This window comes from Oncorhynchus keta, chromosome 27 (genome assembly GCF_023373465.1).
Source record: "Oncorhynchus keta strain PuntledgeMale-10-30-2019 chromosome 27, Oket_V2, whole genome shotgun sequence".
In the NCBI taxonomy this organism is placed as follows: domain Eukaryota; kingdom Metazoa; phylum Chordata; class Actinopteri; order Salmoniformes; family Salmonidae; genus Oncorhynchus; species Oncorhynchus keta.
In genome coordinates, this window is record NC_068447.1 from 14,071,572 (window position 1) to 14,086,316 (window position 14,745).

General features: G+C 45.2%; 1 protein-coding gene across 6 annotated transcripts in view; it reads left to right on the forward strand.

Annotated features, from left to right (window-relative positions):
* The window catches only part of plxna3 (plexin A3), a 226,275-nt gene that overhangs the window by 187,358 nt on the left and 24,172 nt on the right, over nucleotides 1-14,745 (forward strand). For 5 of the 6 annotated variants that reach the window (XM_052481722.1, XM_052481723.1, XM_052481724.1 and 2 more), the window contains 6 exons: nucleotides 43-136; nucleotides 343-582; nucleotides 883-1,026; nucleotides 4,670-4,904; nucleotides 6,786-6,934; nucleotides 10,153-10,409. In XM_052481722.1, coding sequence (XP_052337682.1) covers nucleotides 43-136; nucleotides 343-582; nucleotides 883-1,026; nucleotides 4,670-4,904; nucleotides 6,786-6,934; nucleotides 10,153-10,409 — 1,119 coding nt within the window. The remainder of the gene's footprint in view (nucleotides 1-42; nucleotides 137-342; nucleotides 583-882; nucleotides 1,027-4,669; nucleotides 4,905-6,785; nucleotides 6,935-10,152; nucleotides 10,410-14,745) is intronic. The other variant, XM_052481726.1, reaches the window with a different exon arrangement.

Consider the following 14,745-nt stretch of genomic DNA (forward strand, 5'->3'; position numbering starts at 1 on the left):
CGTCTTAACCTCTCCACCATCATGTTTCTGCTTGTGCTTCAGTGGTAGCACCTTGATCACCGTCACAGGTACCAACCTGCTCACCATCCAGGAGCCCAAAGTCCGTGCCAAGTATGCAGGAATACAGACTACTAATGTAAGTGTTCCCAATACGAACATTCCATGTTTACACTGTACCGCTCTGACTGTTATAAATGGTTAACCTGTATAATGGCAACTAGCATCAAGGACTTACGCAGTACGCTTTTGTTACTGTATACATTGTCAGTGTTGTGGTTTTACACAGACGTTTGTCTCGTACTTGTTCCTGGTTTGACCCTCCTCTTTTGTCTTCCTGTCCAGGTGTGCACTGTGGTGAATGACTCTGTGATGACCTGTCTGGCCCCGGGTATAATTTACACCAAGCACCAGGCCCCAGAGTCAGGCCTGCACCCCGACGAGTACGGCTTTATCCTGGATCACGTGGCTGCGCTGCTCGTCCTCAACGGGACACCTTTCACCTACTATCCCAACCCCACCTTCGAAACACTAGGGAACTCTGGGATAATGGAGGTCAAGCCCGGCTCTCCCATTATCCTCAAAGTAAGTAGATTCCTTGTTAGGTTTCCTTTTCTGTTACTTTTGTCTGTTGAGAGGAAGGAGGATGAAGCTCTAGAGAAGAAAGAGAGGTCATGTGAGACAGAACCAGTACAGAGACAACTTCCTTTCCCTACACATCTATGTACAAAGTCCCTGAGCTGAGGATAGAATTACAAGTCAGGATTGATAATACTCTAAAGACCCATACACGTTATTGTGTGTGTGCTTTGGTCTGATAAATGTGATTATTGTCCAACGGAATGTTTCTTTTGAAAACAAACAACATGTTTCTTCTGAAAACAGGGCAAGAATTTGATTCCCCCTGCTCCGGGCAACACCCGGCTGAACTACAGCGTGATGATTGGTGAAACGCCCTGTCTGTTAACTGTCTCGGAGTCTCAGCTGCTCTGTGATTCGCCAGACCTGACCGGGGAGCAGAGAGTCGTGGTAAGACCAGATGTCCTGCCCAACGTTTACAGTAGTTTGTGTATTTTATGTCAACAATAGCTTCGTGTGAGATATCTTTCATAGCCAAACTGCTCTGGCCATAATCCAGTCTTGTTACTTCCCTAAATAGATTTGACATGTAGTTAAAACACTTTTATCTGTGCTATTTGGAAACATGCCTGACTTAGAAATTCCATCTATAATCAATTCTATAATAGCTGTGTGGCAGTTTGTTACTTGAATGCTAATCCACCAAATGTAAAAGTCAAAGGGTCATCATTCATTATGATTATGACGGCCCGTTGATTCAAGCAACTTCCCATGTAATCCAAGTATCTGTTGACTCCGCAGCTTTGGCACATCATCAATGCCAAACAGGACCAGCTCTCTTTATTACGTACACGTCTCAGTGCACAATGATTTCAGCTGTGGCCTTGAGCAGTAGAGGTGAAAAAGAATCATCTTGGATTAATGAAATGCAATCTTTTTTTTTTATGGACAGACAACCGTTGGCGAGAGCAGGTGATTTAATTGGCAGAGGGCAGTCTGGTCAATCTGATTATTGCAAGTGTCATACGAATTTATCCATGTATTCCTATACAGTGCCAGCTGTCAAGACAACCACGGCTCAGAATGATTAGAAGTAGGTAGATTTAGTCCTGGAGTGTGGCAGCTTGTTTACCTTTTGTATCAAAGGTCCTGATCTCATGGTATTGACTTGACACTAACACGCCTGGACGAGGTAACTGACTTTTGATTCAGTGAAACGCTCAGACTTTAATTTAATCCGATCAATAGAGTCAACTGTGGAGAGGAGGGAGCATTTACAAATCAAAGCTGAGATGAAAGAGAGGGGGAGAGAGAGAGGTGATGGGTGAGGTGGAGTGATCTCCCTCCTAGGGGCAGGGAGATATGGAGACACACACGGCACAGTGAGAAGGCTGAGCCAGCTGTGTTAATGACCTGACACATAGCGCAGTGACGGACAGACACACAGACAGCAGAGTGGCATTCTCCCTGTTCCCTTCCATCTAAACCACTCAATAATTAAAGCACACAGCCAGGAGGGGAATGGAGAGGTAAAGGTGAAACTCGTTAGCCAAACCTGTTGGAAGTCATCTGTAATTGGCCTGAAGTTTAAAAAGGAGATGTAGGAACAAGGGTCAAAACTAAAAAGTTTGGACATGTACTGTAACTCCATACAGTGTGTCTGAGCTACATACAGTGTGTCTGAGCTACATACAGTGAGTCTGAGCTACATACAGCGTGTCTGAGCTACATACAGTGAGTCTGAGCTACATACAGTGTGTCTGAGCTACATACAGTGTGTCTGAGCTACATACAGTGTGTCTGAGCTACATACAGTGAGTCTGAGCTACATACAGCGAGTCTGAGCTACATACAGTGTGTCTGAGCTACATACAGTGAGTCTGAGCTACATACAGTGAGTCTGAGCTACATACAGTGTGTCTGAGCTACATACAGTGAGTCTGAGCTACATACAGTGAGTCTGAGCTACATACAGTGAGTCTGAGCTACATACAGTGAGTCTGAGCTACATACAGTGTGTCTGAGCTACATACAGTGAGTCTGAGCTACATACAGTGAGTCTGAGCTACATACAGTGTGTCTGAGCAACATACAGTGAGTCTGAGCTACATACAGTGAGTCTGAGCTACATACAGTGTGTCTGAGCTACATACAGTGAGTCTGAGCTACATACAGTGAGTCTGAGCTACATACAGTGTGTCTGAGCTACATACAGTGAGTCTGAGCTACATACAGTGAGTCTGAGCTACATACAGTGTGTCTGAGCTACATACAGTGAGTCTGAGCTACATACAGTGAGTCTGAGCTACATACAGTGAGTCTGAGCTACATACAGTGAGTCTGAGCTACATACAGTGAGTCTGAGCTACATACAGTGTGTCTGAGCTACATACAGTGAGTCTGAGCTACATACAGTGAGTCTGAGCTACATACAGTGTGTCTGAGCTACATACAGTGTGTCTGAGCTACATACAGTGAGTCTGAGCTACATACAGTGTGTCTGAGCTACATACAGTGAGTCTGAGCTACATACAGTGAGTCTGAGCTACATACAGTGTGTCTGAGCTACATACAGTGTGTCTGAGCTACATACAGTGAGTCTGAGCTACATACAGTGTGTCTGAGCTACATACAGTGTGTCTGAGCTACATACAGTGTGTCTGAGCTACATACAGTGTGTCGGTGCTACATACAGTGAGTCTGAGCTACATACAGTGTGTCTGAGCTACATACAGTGTGTCTGAGCTACATACAGTGAGTCTGAGCTACATACATTGTGTCTGAGCTACATACAGTGAGTCTGAGCTACATACAGTGAGTCTGAGCTACATACAGTGTGTCTGAGCTACATACAGTGAGTCTGAGCTACATACAGTGAGTCTGAGCTACATACAGTGAGTCTGAGCTACATACAGTGAGTCTGAGCTACATACAGTGTGTCTGAGCTACATACAATGAGTCTGAGCTACATACAGTGAGTCTGAGCTACATACAGTGAGTCTGAGCTACATACAGTGAGTCTGAGCTACATACAGTGTGTCTGAGCTACATACAGTGAGTCTGAGCTACATACAGTGTGTCTGAGCTACATACAGTGTGTCTGAGCTACATACAGTGAGTCTGAGCTACATACAGTGAGTCTGAGCTACATACAGTGTGCCTTCAGAAAGCATTCACACCACTTGACTTTTTCCACATTGTGTTGTTTTTTTACATTTTGAATTCAAGCTGTAACACAACAGAATGTGGAATAAGTCGAGGGGTATGAATGCTTTCTGAAGGCACACTGTAGTAATAAAACCCTTCATATTACAGAGCCCAATTCTTCCATCTCAGTAGCTAAGTTTCCATTCAATTGGCGACAGATTGTCATGTGAATATAAAAACATCTGCCTAAAAACAATATGATGTCTCCATCAAATAGACTGCAGTGCACGTCAAAATCCCTATGTACTGAAAAGAAATACAAGTTAAATGGATTTCCATCGCATTTACGACTCTACGGATGGTTTTCTCACCCCAAACAATGTGTTGTTATATAGCGAGTGTGCCCACTCTGGTACTGGCAGGTGTGCTCAAGACAACAGTATGCAGGGTGCAGATTGAGCGCTGTTGGCAAGAGCGCACGTATCGTCTGCATGATGAGATTATGGGTAAAAGAGCGAGATCATTTGTATTTGTCGAACGGCAGACGACCACGGATTATTATGTCACCAGAATAAGACCCTCAATATTTATTGGGAAGGAGCGTCAAGCTCATAATCGTGCGCTTTCACCACCCTGTGAAATTCACCGTAACTTATTTCATCTGTAGCCTAATAAACGGCATGCGTAGTGGGAGGAACACACAACAAGTTGACTTTGATATGATGGATATTATATCAATATTTGCACATAAAAGCGTTTCCACTGACACTTCTCACATAATTAATTTTACAGACACAAAACGATCCCACCTTGTCATGTGTATTTTGTTTTGTCGACATTTGGAAAGTTTCCTGAAAAACGTTCTGTTTCCATCAGGTCTGTCATGATTCTTTTTATCCAACATGCACTTTACTCGCATAAAAGGTTGTATGTGTTTGTCCTCCAGATCATGGTGGGCGGTTTGGAGTACTCCCCAGGAACACTGCACATCTACTCCGACAGCACCCTTACCTTACCGGCCATCTTCGGGATCGGAGCGGGAGGAGGGGTGCTTCTCATCGCCATCATCGCCGTGCTCATCGCCTACAAGAGGAAGACCCGGGATGCTGACCGCACCCTGAAACGCCTGCAGCTGCAGATGGACAACCTAGAGTCCAGAGTGGCCCTGGAGTGTAAAGAAGGTAGGAGCACCGGTCACTATGACCTCCTCCTTCTATTATTGCTCTCCTATCCTGTCATATCCTATTTCCTTCCTATTATATCCTATTTCCCCCCTATTATATCCTATTTCTCACCTATCATATCATATCCTATTCCTCTCCTATCCTATCATATCCTATTTCTCTCATCTCCTATCCTATCCTATTTCCCTCTTATTATATCCTATTTCTCACATCATATCCTATTTCTCTCCTCTCCTATCCTATCATATCCTATTTCTCTCCTATCCTATCCTATTTCCTTCCTATTATATCCTATTTCCCCCCTATTATATCCTATTTCTCACCTATCATATCATATCCTATTTCTCTCCTATCCTATCCTATTTCCCTCCTATTATATCCTATTTCTCACATATCATATCCTATTTCTCTCCTATCCTATCCTATTTCCTTCCTATTATATCCTATTTCCCCCCTATTATATCCTATTTCTCACCTATCATATCATATCCTATTTCTCTCCTCTCCTATCCTATCCTATTTCCCTCCTATTATATCGTATTTCTCACATATCATATCCTATTTCTCTCCTCTCCTCTCCTATCCTATCATATCCTATTTCCTTCCTATCATGTCCTATTTCCCTCCTATTATATCCTATTTCTCACATATCATATCCTAACATATCCTATTTCCCTCCTATTATATCCTATTTCTCTCCTATCCTATCCTATTATATCCTATTTCTCTCCTATCCTATCATATCATATCCTATTTCTCTTCTCTCCTATCCTATCATACCCTATCCTATTTCTCTCCTATCCTATCCTATCATATCCTATTTCTCTCCTGTCCTATCATATCCTATCCTATCTAACGTATTTGCCAAGCCATCATTGTAAATAATAATGTTTGACTTTATCAAAAATAAAGGTAAAATAACCTTTTCACCGAGGCCATTTAAACACAGTTCTATGTTCATCTGAATGCTCTTTGCACATACATTTCTGTCACTGAAATGACACCAGCACTGCTCATGGCTTTTCCTCAAGCAAAGATTGCTTCATGGAAGTGAGCTGAAACATTGACTGGCAGGGTATTTTGATATGCTCTTATCAGAGAGCTGTGTGTGCTTTTGAAGATTAGTGTGTTATCAGCATTGGCCTGCTCTGAACAGTTGTTGCTATCGTGTTGCTCTTATAGTAGGTACAGTACAAGTCAATCACTCTACATTCTTTACAATATATTTTCTGAGATGCTACGCTGACTCTGTAGAAGGTAACCAGGCAACCACAACCATCTCCAGTCCTCGAGGGCCTGATTGGTCTCACACTTCTCCATCACTAGCAAACACAGCTGATGAATCACATTGTATTCTAAACTGGAGATCATGATTAGGTGATTATTGGAGTCAGGTGTGTTAGCTGGGGCAAACCGGTGACACCAATCAGGCCCTCGAGGACTGGGATTACCCACCCCTGATGTACAGTATGAGGATGACCAAAATAAGCTGTCCATTACTCGGTAGAGGGCAGTCAAGTCTTATAAGCATGTATCCATGTATTCCTATACTGTGCCAGCTGTCACGACAATCACGGCTCAAAATGATTAGAAGCGGACAGATTTAGTCCAGAGTGTGGCGGTTTATGGTATTGACTTGACACTAACACGCCTGGACGAGGTAACTGACTGTTGATTCAGTGAAACGATCAGACTTAATTTGAACCGATCAATAGAGGGGGGCAGTTGTGGTCATTTTGTCGAACCACATCCTGTCAGGTGCTCCCCCCACACACAAAATGGCCTTTCTGTGTTCTTCCTGACCATGTGCTTCTCCTGTGCTTCTCTGGGATTGGATTAAAATGGCCATTTTTGTATCTTATGCTTCTGTCAACATAGCATTCGCTGAGCTACAGACAGACATCCAGGAGCTGACCAATGACATGGACGGAGTGAAGATCCCCTTCCTGGAGTACCGTACCTACACCATGAGAGTCATGTTCCCTGGCATCGAGGAGCACCCCGTCCTCAAGGAGCTGGATGTAAGTGTAAGAAAACTAAACTAGAGTACTTGTTCACTTCACTGCCTTGCGCTTCTGACTTCACTCGTGTTGTCTTGGTAACTCAGTAGAGTATGCTTTCCTGAGGTTCACTTGTGTTGTCTTGGTAACTCAGTAAAGTATGCTTTCCTGAGGTTCACTTGTGTTGTCTTGGTAACTCAGTAGAGTATGCTTTCCTGAGGTTCACTTGTGTTGTCTTGGTAACTCAGTAAAGTATGCTTTCCTGAGGTTCACTTGTGTTGTCTTGGTAACTCAGTAGAGTATGCTTTCCTGAGGTTCACTTGTGTTGTCTTGGTAACTCAGTAAAGTATGCTTTCCTGAGGTTCACTCATGTTGTCTTGGTAACTCAGTAGAGTATGCTTTCCTGAGGTTCACTTGTGTTGTCTTGGTAACTCAGTAGAGTATGCTTTCCTGAGGTTCACTTGTGTTGTCTTGGTAACTCAGTAAAGTATGCTTTCCTGAGGTTCACTCATGTTGTCTTGGTAACTCAGTAGAGTATGCTTTCCTGAGGTTCACTTGTGTTGTCTTGGTAACTCAGTAGAGTATGCTTTCCTGAGGTTCACTTGTGTTGTCTTGGTAACTCAGTAAAGTATGCTTTCCTGAGGTTCACTTGTGTTGTCTTGGTAACTCAGTAAAGTATGCTTTCCTGAGGTTCACTTGTGTTGTCTTGGTAACTCAGTAAAGTATGCTTTCCTGAGGTTCACTTGTGTTGTCTTGGTAACTCAGTAAAGTATGCTTTCCTGAGGTTCACTTGTGTTGTCTTGGTAACTCAGTAAAGTATGCTTTCCTGAGGTTCACTTGTGTTGTACTGTAACTCAGTAAAGTATGCTTTCCTGAGGTTCAATTGTGTTGTCTTGGTAACTCAGTAAATTATGCTTTCCTGAGGTTCACTTGTGTTGTACTGTAACTCAGTAAAGTATGCTTTCCTGAGGTTCAATTGTGTTGTCTTGGTAACTCAGTAAAGTATGCTTTCCTGAGGTTCACTTGTGTTGTCTTGGTAACTCAGTAGAGTATGCTTTCCTGAGGTTCACTTGTTTTGTCTTGGTAACTCAGTAAATTATGCTTTCCTGAGGTTCACTTGTGTTGTCTTGGTAACTCAGTAAAGTATGCTTTCCTGAGGTTCACTTGTGTTGTATTGGTAATTCAGTAAATTATTCTTTCCTGAGGTTCATTTGTTTTGTACTGTAACTCAGTAAAGTATGCTTTCCTGAGGTTCACTTGTGTTGTCTTGGTAACTCAGTAAAGTATGCTTCCTGAGGTTCACTTGTGTTGTCTTGGTAACTCAGTAAAGTATGCTTTCCTGCAGGTTCACTTGTGTTGTCTTGGTAACTCAGTAAAGTATGCTTTCCTGAGGTTCACTTGTGTTGTCTTGGTAACTCAGTAAAGTATGCTTTCCTGAGGTTCACTTGTGTTGTCTTGGTAACTCAGTAAAGTATGCTTTCCTGAGGTTCACTTGTGTTGTCTTGGTAACTCAGTAAAGTATGCTTTCCCGAGGTTCACTTGCGTTGTACTGTAGCTCAGTAAAGTATGCTTTCCTGAGGTTCACTTGTGTTGTCTTGGTAACTCACTGCCAAAAAAGAAGGGAATAAAACTAAAGCGATAGATCCTGTTTTTTAAAAACGAGTCCGTAGCCAGCAGCTCTCTTAGTGCCGAGCTTCAGAGAAACCTCTTTTATTTTTTTCTCAACCTTATTTCTTTTTCATTTCAACCTGAGGCTGAGTCAACCCAGGAGCTCCACCAGCCCTCCATAGACTACTTGTCTAGAGACTGCTGCAGAAATGTTTTGAAAATAGTCAGCATAGAGGAATGTTTGAAGACACTACAGCCACGTTTAAGGTGCTCCATGTAATCCTCAAACTAATAACCATTTTCCTTCTCCCTTTTCCTCTTTACACATTTCTCCGTCTCCTGTCTCCTCTCTCCCCATCCCTTTTCTCTCTCCCCATCCCTTTTCTCTCTCCCCATCCCTTTTCTCTCTCCCCATCCCTTTTCTCTCTCCCCATCCCTTTTCTCTCTCCCCTCCCCTCTCTCCCCATCCCTTTTCTCTCTCCCCATCCCTTTTCTCTCTCCCCATCCCTTTTCTCTCTCCCCATCCCTTTTCTCTCTCCCCATCCCTTTTCTCTCTCCCCATCCCTTTTCTCTCTCCCCATCCCTTTTCTCTCTCCCCATCCCTTTTCTCTCTCTCCCCTCCCCTCTCTCTCCCCATCCCTTTTCTCTCTCCCCTCCCCTCTCTCTCCCATCCCCTATTATCTCTCCCCTCTCCTCTTTCCTCTCCTGTCTCCTCTCTCCCCATCCCTTTTCTCTCTCCCCTCCCCTATTATCTCTCCCCTCTTTCCTCTCCTCTCTCGTCTCCCCTCTCCCCCTTTTTCTCTTTACACTTTCCTCCCCTCTTTCCCACACCTCTTTCTTCTCCCCCCTCTCCTGTCTCCTCTCTTCTTTCCCTTCTCCTCTCTCATTTCCCCTCTCCCTCTCCTCTATCCTCTCTCGCCTCCCCTATTCTCTCGTCTATTCTCTCCCCTCTCCTCTACTCTCTCCCCTCCCTTATTCTCTCTCCCCTCCCCTCTCTTCTCCCCTCTCCCTCTCTCCCCTCCCCTCTCATCTCCCCTCTCCCTCTCCTCTATCCTCTCTCCCCTCCCTTATTCTCTCTCCCCTCCCCTCTCTTCTCCCCTCTCCCTCTCTCCCCTCCTGTCTCTTCTCCCCTCCCCTCTCTTCTCCCCTCTCCTCTCTCCCCTCCCTTATTCTCTCTCCCCTCCCATCTCTTCTCCCCTCTCCCTCTCTCCCCTCCCCTCTCTTCTCCCCTCTCCCTCTTTCCCCTCCCCTCTCTTCTCCCCTGTCTTTCTCTCCCCTCCCCTCTCTTCTCTCCCCTCTCTTCTACCCTCTCCCTCTCTCCCCTCCCTTATTTTCTCCCCTCCCCTCTCTTCTCCCCTCTCCCTCTCTCCCACCCTCTCCCTCTCTCCCCTCTCTTCTCCCCTCCCTTATTTTCTCCCCTCCCCTCTCTTCTACCCTCTCCCTCTCTCCCCTCTCTTCTCCCCTCCCTTATTCTCTCCCCTCTCCCTCTCTCCCCTCCCTTATTCTCTCCCCTCTCTTCTCCCCTCTCCCTCTCTCCCCTGTCCCTCTCCCCACTTAATAACCCTTTGGACCTCCTTTTGTGTATTCCCACCTCTGTGTCCCCCATCCCCCTCCTCCTCCTGTGTCCTGTCCCTCAGTCCCCGGCCAATGTGGAGAAAGCCCTGCGTCTGTTCAGCCAGCTGCTGCACAGTAAGATGTTTCTGCTGACCTTCATCCATACCCTGGAGGCCCAGAGGTCCTTCTCCATGCGGGACCGAGGAAATGTGGCCTCTCTGCTCATGGCCGCTCTGCAGGGCCGCATGGAGTACGCCACTGTGGTACTCAAACAGTTGCTGGCTGACCTCATAGAGAAGAACCTGGAGAATCGCAACCATCCTAAACTGCTGCTCCGACGGTGAGGATACTTTAAAGATGTATACACTACCGGTATAAAAGTTTGAGAACACCAGCTCATTCAAGAGTTTTTCTTTAATTGTACTATTTTCTACATTGTAGAATAATAGCGAAGACATCAAAACTATGAAATAACACATATGTAATCATGTAGTAACCAAAAATGTGTTAAAAAAATCCAAATATATATCCAAATAGATTCTTCAAAAGGCCTTTCAAGAACTTTGAAAGCTTCTTCAAGTGCAGCGGTATATTAAACCCATGCTGCAGAGGTATATTAAACCCATGCTGCAGCGGTATATTAAACCCATGCTGCAGAGGTATATTAAACCCATGCTGCAGAGGTATATTAAACCCATGCTGCAGAGGTATATTAAACCCATGCTGCAGAGGTATATTAAACCCATGCTGCAGAGGTATATTAAACCCATGTTGAAGAGGTATATTAAACCCATGCTGCAGAGGTATATTAAACCCATGCTGCAGAGGTATATTAAACCCATGTTGAAGAGGTATATTAAACCCATGCTGCAGAGGTATATTTAACCCATGTTGCAGAGGTATATTAAACCCATGTTGCAGAGTTATATTAAACCCATGTTGCAGAGGTATATTAAACCCATGTTGCAGAGGTATGTTAAACCCATGCTACAGAGGTATATTAAACCCATGCTGCAGAGGTATATTAAACCCATGCTGCAGCGGTATATTAAACCCATGCTGCAGAGGTATATTAAACCCATGCTGCAGAGGTATATTAAACCCATGCTGCAGAGGTATATTAAACCCATGCTGCAGAGGTATATTAAACCCATGTTGCAGAGGTATATTAAACCCATGTTGCAGAGGTATATTAAACCCATGTTGCAGAGGTATATTAAACCCATGTTGCAGAGGTATATTAAACCCATGTTGCAGAGGTATATTAAACCCATGTTGCAGAGGTATATTAAACCCATGCTGCAGAGGTATATTAAACCCATGTTGCAGAGGTATATTAAACCCATGTTGCAGAGGTATATTAAACCCATGTTGCAGAGGTATATTAAACCCATGCTGCAGAGGTATATTAAACCCATGCTGCAGAGGTATATTAAACCCATGTTGCAGAGGTATATTAAACCCATGCTGCAGAGGTATATTAAACCCATGCTGCAGAGGTATATTAAACCCATGCTGCAGAGGTATATTAAACCCATGCTGCAGAGGTATATTAAACCCATGCTGCAGAGGTATATTAAACCCATGCTGCAGAGGTATATTAAACCCATGCTGCAGAGGTATATTAAACCCATGCTGCAGAGGTATAGATCACCACACCATCCTAGGCAGCGGTATAGATCACTACACCATCCTAGGCAGCGGTATAGATCACTACACCATCCTAGGCAGCGGTATAGATCACTACACCATCCTAGGCAGCGGTATAGATCACTACACCATCCTAGGCAACGGTATAGATCACTACACCATCCTAGGCAGCGGTATAGATCACTACACCATCCTAGGCAGCGGTATAGATCACTACACCATCCTAGGCAGCGGTATAGATCACTACACCATCCTAGGCAGCGGTATAGATCACTACACCATCCTAGGCAGCGTTATAGATCACTACACCATCCTAGGCAGCGGTATAGATCACTACACCATCCTAGGCAACGGTATAGATCACTACACCATCCTAGGCAGCGGTATAGATCACTACACCACCCTAGGCAGCGGTATAGATCACTACACAATCCTAGGCAGCGGTATAGATCACTACACCATCCTAGGCAGCGGTATAGATCACTACACCATCCTAGGCAGCGTTATAGATCACTACACCATCCTAGGCAGCGGTATAGATCACTACACCACCCTAGGCAGCGTTATAGATCACTACACCATCCTAGGCAGCGGTATAGATCACTACACCATCCTAGGCAACGGTATAGATCACTACACCATCCTAGGCAGCGGTATAGATCACTACACCACCCTAGGCAGCGGTATAGATCACTACACAATCCTAGGCAGCGGTATAGATCACTACACCATCCTAGGCAGCGGTATAGATCACTACACCATCCTAGGCAACGGTATAGATCACTACACCACCCTAGGCAACGGTATAGATCACTACACCACCCTAGGCAGCGGTATAGATCACTGCACCATCCTAGGCAGCGGTATAGATCACTGCACCACCCTAGGCAGCGGTATAGATCACTACACCACCCTAGGCAGCGGTATAGATCACTACACCACCCTAGGCAGCGGTATAGATCACTACACCATCCTAGGCAACGGTATAGATCACTACACCACCCTAGGCAACGGTATAGATCACTACACCATCCTAGGCAACGGTATAGATCACTACACCATCCTAGTTAGCGGTATAGATCACTACACCATCCTAGTTAGCGGTATAGATCACTACACCATCCTAGTTAGCGGTATAGATCACTACACCATCCTAGGCAGCGGTATAGATCACTACACCACCCTAGGCAGCGGTATAGATCACTACACCATCCTAGTTAGCGGTATAGATCACTACACCACCCTAGGCAACGGTATAGATCACTACACCACCCTAGGCAGCGGTATAGATCACTACACCACCCTAGGCAACGGTATAGATCACTACACCACCCTAGGCAGCGGTATAGATCACTACACCACCCTAGGCAACGGTATAGATCACTACACCACCCTAGGCAGCGGTATAGATCACTACACCACCCTAGGCAGCGGTATAGATCACTACACCATCCTAGGCAGCGGTATAGATCACTACACCATCCTAGGCAGCGGTATAGATCACTACACCACCCTAGGCAACGGTATAGATCACTACACCATCCTAGGCAGCGGTATAGATCACTACACCATCCTAGGCAACGGTATAGATCACTACACCATCCTAGGCAGCGGTATAGATCACTACACCACCCTAGGCAGCGGTATAGATCACTACACCATCCTAGGCAGCGGTATAGATCACTACACCATCCTAGGCAACGGTATAGATCACTACACCATCCTAGGCAACGGTATAGATCACTACACCATCCTAGGCAACGGTATAGATCACTACACCACCCTAGGCAGCGGTATAGATCACTACACCACCCTAGGCAACGGTATAGATCACTCCACCATCCTAGGCAGCGGTATAGATCACTACACCACCCTAGGCAACGGTATAGATCACTACACCACCCTAGGCAGCGGTATAGATCACTACACCACCCTAGGCAACGGTATAGATCACTACACCACCCTAGGCAGCGGTATAGATCACTACACCATCCTAGGCAGCGGTATAGATCACTACACCACCCTAGGCAACGGTATAGATCACTACACCATCCTAGGCAACGGTATAGATCACTACACCACCCTAGGCAACGGTATAGATCACTACACCATCCTAGGCAGCGGTATAGATCACTACACCATCCTAGGCAGCGGTATAGATCACTACACCATCCTAAGCAACGGTATAGATCACTACACCACCCTAGGCAGCGGTATAGATCACTACACCACCCTAGGCAACGGTATAGATCACTACACCACCCTAGGCAGCGGTATAGATCACTACACCATCCTAGGCAGCGGTATAGATCACTACACCATCCTAGTTAGCAGTATAGATCACTACACCATCCTAGGCAGCGGTATAGATCACTACACCATCCTAGTTAGCGGTATAGATCACGACACCATCCTAGTTAGCAGTATAGATCACTACACCATCCTAGGCAGCGGTATAGATCACTACACCATCCTAGTTAGCGGTATAGATCACTACACCATCCTAGGCAGCGGTATAGATCACTACACCATCCTAGTTAGCGGTATAGATCACTACACCATCCTAGTTAGCGGTATAGATCACTACACCATCCTAGGCAACGGTATAGATCACTACACCATCCTAGTTAGCGGTATAGATCACTACACCACCCTAGGCAACGGTATAGATCACTACACCATCCTAGGCAACGATATAGATCACTACACCACCCTAGGCAACGATATAGATCACTACACCACCCTAGGCAACGGTATAGATCACTCCACCATCCTAGGCAGCGGTATAGATCACTACACCACCCTAGGCAACGGTATAGATCACTACACCACCCTAGGCAACGATATAGATCACTACACCACCCTAGGCAACGGTATAGATCACTCCACCATCCTAGGCAGCGGTATAGATCACTACACCACCCTAGGCCACACAGTAAGGCTACTTACTTGTAGAGACACAGGCTGAGGGCTCTCCTCTCACTCCCTCACTAGAACCTCGCTCTACTCATACACATGTTGTTGAA